The sequence below is a fragment of the Salvelinus alpinus genome, chromosome 12 (genome assembly GCF_045679555.1).
Source record: "Salvelinus alpinus chromosome 12, SLU_Salpinus.1, whole genome shotgun sequence".
Classification (NCBI taxonomy): Eukaryota; Metazoa; Chordata; class Actinopteri; order Salmoniformes; family Salmonidae; genus Salvelinus; species Salvelinus alpinus.
The window spans coordinates 31,116,369-31,129,157 of record NC_092097.1 but is presented as its reverse complement, the minus strand read 5'-3'; the positions used below and the strand labels follow the sequence as shown (position 1 = coordinate 31,129,157).

Here is a 12,789-nt window from a genome sequence, read left to right as displayed (position 1 = left end):
CTTGTTTTGTTGCACCTTGACTACTGTTCAGTCGTGTGGTCAGGTGCCACAAAAAAGTACTTAGGAAAATTGCAATTGGCTTAGAACAGGGCAGGCTGGCCCTTGGATGTACACAGAGAGCTAATATTAATAATATGCATGTCAATCTCTCCTGCCTGAAAGTGGAGGAGAGATTGACTTCATCACTACTTGTATTTATGCGAGGTATTGACATGTTGAATGCACCGAGCTGTCTGTCTAAACTACTGGCACACAGCTCGGACACCCATGCATATCCCACAAGACATGTCACAAGAGGTCTCTTCACAGTCCCCAAGTCCAGAACAGACTGTGGGAGGCACACAGTACTACATAGAGCCATGACTACATGGAACGCTATTCCACATCAAGTAACTGATGCAAGCAGTAAAATTAGATTTAAAAAAACAGATTAAAAAACACCTTATGGAACAGCAGTGACTGTGAAGCAACACACACATTGGTACAGACACATGCATACACACGAGATAACATACGCACTATACATACACATGGATTTAGTACTGTAGATATGTGGTAGTGGTGGAGTAGGGGCCTGAGGACACACAGTGGGTTGTGAAATTTGTGAATGTATTGTAATGTTAAAAAAAAAAAATTAAACTGCCTTAATTTTGCTGGACCCGAGGAAGAATAGCTGCTGCTTTGGCAGCAGCTAATGGGGATCCATCATAAATACAAATACTTGAGTCATTTTCTGTTAAGGTATCTTTACTTTTACTCAAGTATGACAATTGAGTACTTTTTCCCGCCACTGAGTTCCAAACTGCCTCTGGATGCAACTTCAGCTCAATAACTATTCATCGGGAGCTTCATGAAATGGGTTTCCATGGCTGAGCAGCCGAACACAAGCCTAAGATCACCATGTGCAATGCCAAGCATCGGCTGGAGTGGTGTAAAGCTCGCAGCCATTGGATTCTGGAGCAACGGAAATGCGTTCTCTGGAGTGATGAATCACGTTTCCCCATCTGGCAGTCCGACAGACGAATCTTAGTTTGGCGGATGCCAGGAGAACGCTACCTGCCCCAATACATAGTGCCAACTGTAAAGTTTGGTGGAGGAGGAATAATGGTCTGGGGCTGTTTTTCATGCTTCAGGCAAGGCCTCTTAGTTCCAGTGAAGGGAAATCCTAATGCTACAGCATACAAGGACATTCTATAAAATTCTGTGCTTCCAACTTTATGGCAACAGTTTGGGGAAGGCCCTTTCCTGTTTCAGCATGACAATGCCCCCTTGCACAAAGCAAGGTCCATAGAGAAATGGTTTGTCAAGATCGGTGTGGAAGAACTTGACTGGCCTGTACAGAGCCCTGACCTCAACGAACACCTTTGGGATGAATTGGAACGCCGACTGCGAGCCAGGTCTAATCGTCCAACATCAGTGCCCAACCTCACTAATGCTCTTGTGGCTGAATGGAAGCAAGTCCCCGCAGCAACGTTCCAATATCTTGTGGAAAGCCTTCCCAGAAGATTGGAGGCTGTTACAGCAGCAGCTTGTGTGGCATTGTGATGTGTGAAATGTAAACCTTAAAAATGATATTTTTTGGGGACTGTCCCCATCACTCGCCCTGCCTGTCACCACTCATTCCACCCCTGTATTTGTGTATATGCCCCCATAGGGGAGAGTCAGACAAAGGGGTAAGTTGAGCCACCCTTGTTTCTAGGACACCATACACAAAATGTATAATTTGACCAAATATTTAAACAGAGGTCATCATTCATGGAGTCTGTGAAGGAAGAAAAGTGATAAGCAAGTTAGGTCCAAAAAAACGATTTTCAACAAGTCAAATGAATGTATTGTGTTAGAGGTTTCATGATGCTTGTATCTAAACCAAAGTAAATCATTTTAAGATTGTTCTATACATCAGTTGGGGTCTCTTTAAGCTAGCATGAAAGTGCATCCTTGTAGCTGTGTGGGCTAATATAGTCAAAATGTTTGCCTTGAGGTAAGTTGAGAAAATTGAAATGTTTTCTTCCCAGGCGTAATGCAAGGCGTTATCGCTGGGATATGACGTAACAACAGGGCCTGGCCTATGTTAAAAGTGTTTTAAAAAATGGTTTGTTACGTGTTAAGCCAGTGTTAAAAGATGCTTAAACGGATTATAAAAACAAAAAAGCGATTATGATTGTGTTGAATTGTGTTTGGGAAATAAAGAGAGACACGGTTTTAAAAAGTAGGTGGCTTTACTTACCCCACTCTCCTGTGCAGGGTTTTGCTATGCCGGTTAAATGGTCTATGTCAATAGGCAATGATTTGATGTCCTGTTCATAACCTAGAATCTGCGATCAGTGCTCAATGGCCATACTGCAGCATCATCATTTGAGATATTCAAGTCCCTTATTATCAAAGTCGTCTCAGATCAGGAACAAATAGTTACAGCTACAGTATGCTTGAAGGGAAACAGCATCCAACATGGGAGGAGGACACTAAAGCTCATCATCTCTCACAGATAGAGAGAAGAGCAAGAGACAACAGATAGCCAAAGAAGAACATGAAGAAGACAAAGCAAGAGAGATAAACATATATTGAAAGAGAGACCAGCACAATAGAAGAGGGGAAAAATCCTAAGAGGGGGCAGGAAGTAACAGAGTCTGTTGGAGAAGTTACTTACATCCACAATGAAGAAGTCCAGCCAACACCAGGCGTTGGTGAAGTACTTGACCCAACCATAGGCCACCCATTTGAGCACCATCTCCAGGATGAAGATATAGGTGAACACGCTGTCGGCGTACTCCAGGATAATCTTGATGGTCTTCCTCTTATTTATGTACACATCCTCAAAGGCCTGGGGGAGGGAACAGAACACCAGCATGTTAACACTGATGTGACTGGACGTCTTGTTTTAGGATTATGCCTCTGAGTTTTTCCTGGCCATGTAAAAACTCCTGACCCTTTCTATGGTTAAAGGTGTTTTAGCTGGTTTTGACGTTTGCTTTTCCTGTTGAAATATGAATTATCCTAAAATGATATAGTGTTAAAGGTGCAATGGGGAACATGAGCAAATATTATCCTTTCTCGGTCCTCCAAAAAGTGTTACATTGGCTTTTTTATATACAGTATTTTTTTCTCTACAGAAATTTTACTTACTGATTGCGTCTTTAATGTCTTGGGATTCAACTGTGCTAAAGTTGATACTGCCCTACGTCCATGGCAAATTTTGTGAATGTGAATTTAGAATTCTCTCTGATACAACAATTGAATCCTCTCAGAATGTGTGGTGTTTACATAGTGCCCACAGCAGTGAAAGAGGAGGTAGGCTACTGTAGGTGATGGAACAGGCTCTCTCTGTACTGTAGGGTTAATAGTCCCCTCAGACCCACTATCCTATAGGATATATCCCTCTGTCCATTCCTGAACACGTAAGTGTTCTGAATCACTATTTGGCTACAGTCTCCCAGAAAGCTGCAACCTAAGCTGGATTCCTTAAGTTAAAAAGCTGGTGTATTACAGTACTTTGTTGCCCATTAGCAACAGTCGCAGAAGAAAGGAAAAAGTAATGATCTCGCTAAGACTTACACTTTGCAAGAAGGGGGAATAAAATATTTCTTGATTTAATTTTTACATTTCAGTACATTCTGTCAGAACTGATATGGTTTCTGTAAGACAGTACGTAATGGTGTGGTATGAGGTGAACTGTGTGTGTGTGTGTGTTCATACCAACGCCCCGCTACTGAGCAGGATCATGAAGATGATGACGGTCTCAAACCAGTTGTGCTCCACGATCAGGTAGCTTGTCTTCCTCAGGAACCACCAGTGCTTCCCCCAGCCATGGTCGATGGGCAAGTACAAAAACGTATACTTGGCAACACATTCTGGAAGAGAGGGCACACACACACACACACACACGTAAGTGTGAATAAGTTTAGGGCATGTACACTTAATTGACTATGCACGCACACAAAATGCCCTCATTATGACATACAGACCGGAGATGAGGACAGACACTCACAGACCCACACTTGGCATGGCTTAAATATCAGTTAGCATAAATGAAATGCTAAGTGCTATTGTGGCCAGACTGAAGCCTGTGTCTGTGGGTTCTTAGTTACCATCTGTCCAGCAGGCGTCTGGGTCCAGGAACTCCTCCACAACCTCCACCACCACCACCTCCTCCACGTCAAGCTTGATGTCTATGGTGCTGCCCTCCGAAGAGCTGGTGTCATCAAGCTGAGACAGACAACGGGAGAGATATAGGAGAGGAGGAACCTCAAATTAAATTCCTAACATCACTGAACATTCAGTGGTGTTATGAGCTAGTATGTAGAAAGATACATGGTGGTACCCACTGTACCCACTGGTACCCACTGCCTACAAAAGCATCCACTAGTCACCCGCTCACCCTTTCGGTGGATGCAGTACATCATAGGCATCATGATTTAAAGGCAACGTAACCTAACCAGGAAAAACTCAGTGTCGCAGTTGTAGGTTAGATGTTACATGTTTAACACATTCTCTTGCATTCCAACCATGGAGTTGTGGGTAACCTTGTCTATTTGCCCCGACATGAGTATTATTAGCAACATTAACTAGCTAGCTAGTCATTAATCTTGGCTGCTGATTGATTACATTAATAGGGCTGGTCACTGATAAATATGCATTTGCAGATTTGACAGTGATGCATGATTTGTTGCTCTTTATGCAAATAGACTACAGCATTAGATCCAGTGATAAAAACTTTTACTCGACGTACAGGACATAAACATATGACACTCAAGAGGGGAATTGATATGATAAACATGTTAATTAAAGGGAGGTGGGGGAAGGATTGCCTTAACATATATGCCTGGGCTTTTAAATTCATGTCTAATTCATTGTAATGATGCTGGACTGTTGTGAGATACAAACAACCACAATTACCAAAGCATTATTTGATCTGATTACAGAGAAATGGTTATGAGAGAGGATTCAACATATAGGCCTAAAATGTAAATGTATTGAGGCTGATCTCGACCAGCTTAGGTAGAAACGTTTAAACAGACATACAGTATATGCCTGGTCTAGCCAACCTAATAAATCATCTCACAGCTGAACGATAATTTAAGGTGAACCAGGACACACAAGCATTCATGCACATACGCACACCCACAGAGCCAATCGAATTCACAGAAGAATGACGCTGCACTTTAGAATCCTGAATCTTCAGCAGAAGGACTGTGCTCCTCTCTCTCACACACACTCTCTCTCTCTTCTCTCTCTAACACAAACAGCCAGACAGATCCCTGATTGGCTGACAGGGGCTCCGTGTCCATCCAAGCGTTGCAGGGCTGGGCTGTCACTGGCTTAGCTGCAAGATAGCCTGCCGTGTGGTTGGTGGAGACAGGGAGCGAAGCAGACTGGGGATCTGGTACAGGTATTGGAGCTGCTGCATGCCTTCCCCCTGCAAACCAGGTCAAGGTGACCCAAGCATCAGAGCTCCCCAACATATCCACATACTGTACAAGTGAGGAGGACCTTTCCCACACGTTCACAGACACAAAGCCGTGTTCGTCTGTCTGACTGTCAGTCTGCAGAGTCAGTGGTACTGCCATGTCTAAACAAATGTTCTGAAACGTCAGGCCATCTGACGGTCTCCTGTGTTCACCCCTTTGTGTTCACCGCTCTTTGTTCACTGCTCAGTCCAGTGTTGATGAGTGGATAAAAAGACACTCATTGCATATACACACACGCACTCAAGCCATTACATCATCTACTACAGTACATTGACTGCAATCTCAAGAACCTCGGCATGTATTTGGCTACTCTGCAAAGCATCATGCTACATTTATAACTAGAAAAGGTACATTTCCTAGAGAAAATTTGAGCGATTGCATCAGCTATTTAACAGTAGTGGTCTTACTGAAGCAAGCACATTAATTAAAAGGAATATGCTGGATAGCAATAGTGGTTAGTAGAGGGTGCGCCAGCATACTAATGAGCTTGAGGCATGAGGTTTTGCTATAACGAATAAATATTTGCTGGGATTAATTTGTTTTCTGAAGTTTAACTATTTCTAGGAAGATGCGCAAGTGAAAGTAAGCACTTTGTTGACACAATTAGCTAAATCCTATTTAGTCACAAAGTCAGTCTTTCTCATCATTGGCATATTGTAGCTTGTATTAGCTAACATAAACGTAGCTATACATTACCGTCAAAGTCAGTCATAGAAATAGAATTCCTAGAATGGACATCCCTATTCAAGTCAATGGGTCAGTGATGGTAGACCGGCGGCCATTTTGAGTGTACACATGATAAAAAATAAAGCTGGAAGTACAGCATTCAATTTGTGCTTTATTCACAGTCAACACAATTGACATTACAAAGCCACATCATCATTTGAATGAACATTCCATGTTAACGTAGCAATTCAGCATACCTTGTCAGCCATATTGAGTGTACCCATGAGGGGGAAGTCAAAATGCCATGGCCCAGGGGGCTATTCCACTTCTAGGAATTCTATTTCTATGATCACCGTCTCATCATTGGCTTATTGTAGCTTGCATTTGCTAACAAAACGTATACATTACCTCCTTCTGCTCATCAGGAGAGTTGGTGGCGGATAAAGGCAAACACATTAGCCACGGTTCAACTTGTGAAAGACTATGTGATTACTAAAATAGCTGTATCTTTTGAATGGTATAAGCTATTACTGTTCTGATTTCTGATTTGAGTTACAGATTTGTTTGCATTTGTTTCAGTAGCTAGCTATCTAGGTTTGAAAAATACATTCTGTTATTTGTGCAGTTAGCTAACTAACTAGTTGGTTTAGCTATGAAACATGTTAAGTTAGGTGAGGTTTAGCTAAATCAAATAAGGTGGTTTCATCATTCTCTGTGAATTGGAGTGATGTGTTAGCATCCACTCCTCTAAGATCGCTCATACTTATGACTTCTTAGAAGTTGCTTGTAGGTTTTCACAGAATCTAAATAAATTGGCTAGCTTCGGGTAGCTGAATATGTCATCACTACATAACTGCAAAAGTGACAAACTGACACACTTTCATATTTCTTAAAAACAACTTTATTTCAAGGAGTGCTATACTGCACAAGTGCATTTTGGTGCAGCTCGTTAACTTGAGGTGATCACGTGTGTCTTCGTAGCTAGCTTGATGGCCATAACACTACTAGCTAGCGTGATCAGGGGTTTGTATTGGAATGGCCGTTAGAAAGGCCTCTTTCTGTATAGACCCTCTTTGATAAAGTCACAATTTATCCTAAATCTCCAACAGAACTTCGTCAAAGCTTCCACCCAACCAAGCACCCAAAACACCCCTCCCCCTTTCCCAATGAACCACCTTCCTCACCCACCCACCTCCCCCTTATATAACCCCCACCCAAAAGTATACGTTTCTAGATTTAAATAACATACAAAGAATATATCACCCCATCACTCCATACTTACGTCTTTGCTGTTCTCCGCATCTGACTCGCTGCTGAAGTCCTCAGTGTTGAGGTTATCGAAGTCTGACTCCCCGACCGCAATTGGAACGCACACGGTTAGGTTGGGATTGTGGATGAAGGACATGTGGTCCTCGTCGATCATGTACTTGCCCACGCTGCTGCCGATGCCGCTGGTAGTGCCGTTGATGTAGTCCAACTCGCGGTTGATGTCTATGCCCTTCTGGTTTGCAATGCAGTTAAGCTTCTCGTCAAACTCATCAAGAGGCTTCTGCTCGTCTTCTGCTTCTTCCTCCTCCTCGCAATCAGAAATATATTTCAAAATCAGTCAGGACAAAACTACTGGCATTCAGCTACATTGGGACAGGGGTTTGTCTTGGTGTAAAAACAACCCAGAAACAATTCAACAATGACAGAGTGGTGTCATATATAACTGAACATAGATGACATGGCATCACAGCGTACCTTCTTCATAACCTCGGCTACAAAGACCTTGGCCCAGGCAATCCCCGTCTTTATTCGACCGACAGCTATTTGCAGATTGTTCTGTTCTCCGTCATCGTCTGAAGGTGCCAGGTTGTCTGCGCTGAACGAGCTCAGCAACAAGGCAAGGAACAGGTTCAACACCTGGGGAGAGGGCCGTGCATAGACAGAAGGTCTAAGCAGGTGTGTCACTAACCGCTAACTTTCTGACATCAGGCTTAACCAGACCAAAATGCTAATGCTCAAACCATATTTATTGGATGAGTTACATGTGGATGCAGAAATGCAACTTACTTCTAATTCGCAAAGTAAAGAGAGGCCTGATCTTCAAAAAGTAGGGTATGTAAGAAACTGCTACTCAAATATGGATAATTCAAGGAAAAGGCTATGAGTACACAACTGATGCCCAAACCGATATTTCATTTCCGAATTGTATAAAATTAGGTTAGGGTTAGGGTCAGGGTTAAGGGTTTACTTAAGGTTAGGGTTAAGGTAAGGGTCAATTTTACTTTTTTGCTTGTCGGTTTAAGTGTCAGCTGTGTCTTTATAGTCTCTCCCATATTTCAAAGGTTGTTTTTCTTACCACCAAGTTGCCTATGACCATGACCATCAAGAAGACGATCATGCACATGTTCTGGCCGGCCACCTCCATGCAGTCCCACATGGACTCAATCCACTCCCCGCACAGAACTCGAAACACCATGAGAAATGAGTGAAAGAAGTCGTTCATGTGCCAACGAGGAAGCTTACAGCTTATAGCGATCTTACAAACACAGTCCTTGTAGTTCTTTCCAAACAGTTGCATGCCAACCACGGCGAAGATGAAGACGATAAGGGCCAGCACCAAGGTCAAGTTTCCCAGGGCTCCCACAGAAGAATGAATGATTTTGATCAGCATGTTGAGTGTGGGCCACGACTTGGCCAGCTTGAACACTCTCAGCTAGACAAGAGACAGAGGGGGAGGGGAGGAGAGATATAATTGAATGAGTGGGGGGTTACATTTCAATAAATGTTGATCATATTGTATGAGTATTTGGGCATTAGTCATGTCAAGCTAACTCTGCTGCAGAGTGAACCCTTTCCCCCACCTGCTGTGAATTGTCTGGACATCAGGGCCATAGGGTTATCAATACGGTCCCTCATTCCAATCCACACCTTTTCTTACTCACCAATCGGAATGACCTGAGCACAGACAGACCCTCAATGTCAGCCAATACCAGCTCGACTAAACTGAGGGTCACGATGAAGCTGTCAAAACAATTCCAGCCCTCCTGGAAGTAGTAGTATGGATCCATAGCAGCAAGCTTGGCAAACATCTCACCAGCAAAGATACCAGTGAAAACCTGTGAGTGCAAAGAGAGAAAAAGGTTAACAGTCTGATCCTAGGGTCAAGCTGCCAGTGTAGGACACAGGGTTGGGGTCAACCCCACTTCAATTCAGGAGATTCATTGAAATTCAATTCAAGGATCGAAGGTGCAATTTACAGGGGTTGCCATGAATTTGACAGGAACTTACAGGCAGCTAGTGGCAAGTAAGTACAGTAACCAATGACACAGCATTATGTAAAAAAAAAAAAAAAGTAAACCGTTATTGTAAATGTAATCAATTAAATTGATGGGAGATTGGGGTTTGTATTTTACTCTAATAGCATGCACTGTAAAAAGCCAACTTAACCAATGGCTTAAATCAGCCTTATTATGCGAGTTGAGTGTACTTTAAAAGGACGAGGATTTGAGCTTATTTGTAAAAATCGAATCAAAGTTTATTGGTTGCATACACGGATTAGCAGGTGTTATAGCAGGTGCAGAGAAATTGTTATGTTACTAGCTCCTAAAAATGCAGTAAAACGTCAAACAATTCAAATGTAAGAAAAAAAAGGCAAAAAAGACTAGGACTCAAGAACGTCGGGACGAATCTGATTAACAACCCAAATAGCACTGTAGCAGTAATCAATTGCAATCTATACGTACAGTTGAAGTCGGAAGTTTACATACACTTAGGTTGGAGTCATTAAAAGTTGTTTTTCAACCTCTCCACAAATTTCTTGTTAACCTTTCAGTGCTACCCATCCCGGATCATCCTCATCAAAAAAGCTGACTAGCATAGCCTAGCCTAACGGGACAGGGATATCATATAATACAATTTCATGAAATCACAAGTCCAATAAGGCAAATGAAAGATAAACATCTTGTGAATCCAGCCATCATTTCCGATTTTTAAAATGTTTTACAGCGAAAACACAATATGTATTTAAATTAGCTAACCACAATAGCCAAACACACAACGCCATGTTTTCACCATGTTTCCACCGCATAGGTAGCTTTCACAAAACCCAGAAATAGAGATAAAATGAATCACTAACCTTGAACAACTTCATCAGATGACAGTCTTATAACATCATGTTATACAATACATTTATGTTTTGTTCGAAAATTTGCATATTTGAGGTATAAATCGTAGTTTTACATTGCAGCCACCATCACAAATAGCACCAAAGCAGCCAGAATAATTACAGAGAGCAACGTGAAATATATAAATACTCATCATAAAACATTTATGAAAAATACATGGTGTACAGCAAATGAAAGATAAACATCTTGTGAATCCAGACAATATTTTCCGATTTTTTAAAGTGTTTTACAGCGAAAACACAATATAGAATTATATTAGCTTACCACAATAGCCAAACACACAAAGCCATTTATTCACCGCCAACATAGCTTTCGCAAAAACCAGCAATAGAGATAAAATTAATCACTAACCTTTGGACAACTTCATCAGATGACAGTCTTATAACATCATGTTATACAATACATTTATGTTTTGTTCGAAAATGTGCATATTTCGAGCTGCAAATCGTGGTTATATATTGTGAATACGTAGCAACAATTCACCAAAATCTCCGGAGATATTTTGGACAGTCACCTAATCTAACCAAAGAACTCATCATAAACTTTACATAAAAATACTTGTTGTATGGCAAATGAAAGATACACTGGTTCTTAATGCAACCGCTGTGTTAGATTTAAAAAAATAACTTTACTACAACATACAGCATGCATTATTGTGAGACAGCGCTCACCTATTCTCCGCCGTGTTGGAGCCAACATATTCCACAAAAATACGAAATAACATCATAAATATTCTCTTACTTTTGCTGATCTTCCATTAGAATGTTGTGCAAGGAGTCCTATTTCCAGAATAAATCGTTGTTTGGTTTTAGAATGTCCATTTCTTCTGTCAAATTAGCAACTTTGGCTAGCATTGTGGCGCGAACATGCCCATCAACTCTTGGCGCCTGGAACGAAAAATTCCAAAATTCCCAATAAACGTCGAATAAACTGGTCAAACTCGGTTGAAAATCCTACTTTATGATGTTCTTCTCATATGAATCCAATAAAATCAGAGCCGGAGCAATTCGTAGTGTATACCGAACGCTTTCCAGAAGACAATGTGAGGTTCCCCGGCGCGCAGCTGAATACTGACGATAGGGCGGACCTGTCACTCCAAAAGCTCTTATTCGGCTTCACATCAAGCTAGACACCCCATTCAACCTTCTACTGCCTGTTGACATCTAGTGGAAGGCGTATGAAGTGCATACAGATCCATAAATAAAAGCCAGTTGAATAGGCAGGCCCTGACACAAAGCCTCATTTTCAGAATTTTCACTTCCTGTATGGAAGTTTGCTGCCAAATGAGTTCTGTTTTACTCACAGATATAATTCAAACAGTTTTAGAAACTTCAGAGTGTTTTCTATCCAATCGTAATAAAAATATGCATATTGTATGATCTAGAACAGAGTACGAGGCCGTTTAATTTGAGCTCGATTTTTTCCAAAGTGAAAACAGCGCCCCGCTATTCACAAGAAGTTGCATTACTTCTCCCCCAGCACCAGCCCAGGCTGATGGACATACTCTCCACCCCTCCTTCCCCCTCTACACCTATCCCTCTAACAGAACCAGATCAGAATCGGGAACCAGTCACCACCAGACCAGAAGAGGTGCAGAGGAGGGACCAAAGATCTAGAGCGAGCAGGCCACAGAGGAGTGCCATCACTGATCTCCGGATCTTGGGCCTTCATGTGTGTCTGCTTGCTCCTCAGGTTGTCCTTCCTCCCCGCTGCAGATCCAACCAGTCCCAGTTCCAGACCCAGCAACAGCACTAGAACCCCCACACCCCCCCTACAGACCCAGATACCGACCCTGCAACAGCCCCGGTTTCCAGTCCCGGCCCCAGCAACAGCATGGTTCCCAGTTCAATTCCCAGCACCAACCCTGGACACAGCAGCTGCTACCACAAATGCCACCTCCATCCAACCACTGCCAGCCCAGACCCCACCCCTTCCCCAAAACATGGTTGACCCACCATCACCATGGTCCCGTGTGGCTCAGTTGGTAGAGCATGGCGCTTGCAACGCCAGGGTTGTGGGTTCATTCCCCACGGGGGGACCAGGATGAATATGTATGAACTTTCCAATTTGTAAGTCGCTCTGGATAAGAGCGTCAGCTAAATGACTTAAATGTAATGTAAAATCAACTACCCCACCACACCAACCAGACAAGAAAAACATCTAAACTCAGACAATAAAGATATATGCTTCAAGACACTGTGAAATGAAAACATACAAGCAAACAAACAAAAAAATGAATAAAACAGAATGGACAGTGAAGACACTAAGACTTTAGCAGTGTTCAAATACCCATACTAACATACTGTATACGACATACTTAATGAGTATATACTACATACTATTAGTTAATTTAGTATACTGTAAACAAACAGTTTCCTTTCAGTTGAGCGTACTAGCTCTTCGCCCGTCTACCGGAAGTTGATGCTGTTGCTATGCAACCTCTAGTTAGACAAATTACTAGTTAGACATTTTACAACTTCGGTTGT

At 42.2% G+C, this 12,789-nt stretch overlaps 1 protein-coding gene across 6 annotated transcripts in view; it reads right to left on the bottom strand.

Annotated features, from left to right (window-relative positions):
* The window catches only part of LOC139535860 (sodium channel protein type 8 subunit alpha-like), a 223,458-nt gene that overhangs the window by 15,398 nt on the left and 195,271 nt on the right, over positions 1 to 12,789 (bottom strand). For 4 of the 6 annotated variants that reach the window (XM_071335723.1, XM_071335718.1, XM_071335720.1 and 1 more), the window contains 7 exons: positions 9,062 to 9,235; positions 8,476 to 8,832; positions 7,875 to 8,036; positions 7,414 to 7,707; positions 4,086 to 4,203; positions 3,694 to 3,848; positions 2,648 to 2,821 (listed from right to left, as the gene is read on the bottom strand). In XM_071335723.1, coding sequence (XP_071191824.1) covers positions 2,648 to 2,821; positions 3,694 to 3,848; positions 4,086 to 4,203; positions 7,414 to 7,707; positions 7,875 to 8,036; positions 8,476 to 8,832; positions 9,062 to 9,235 — 1,434 coding nt within the window. The remainder of the gene's footprint in view (positions 1 to 2,647; positions 2,822 to 3,693; positions 3,849 to 4,085; positions 4,204 to 7,413; positions 7,708 to 7,874; positions 8,037 to 8,475; positions 8,833 to 9,061; positions 9,236 to 12,789) is intronic. The other 2 variants (XM_071335719.1, XM_071335721.1) reach the window with 1 other exon arrangement.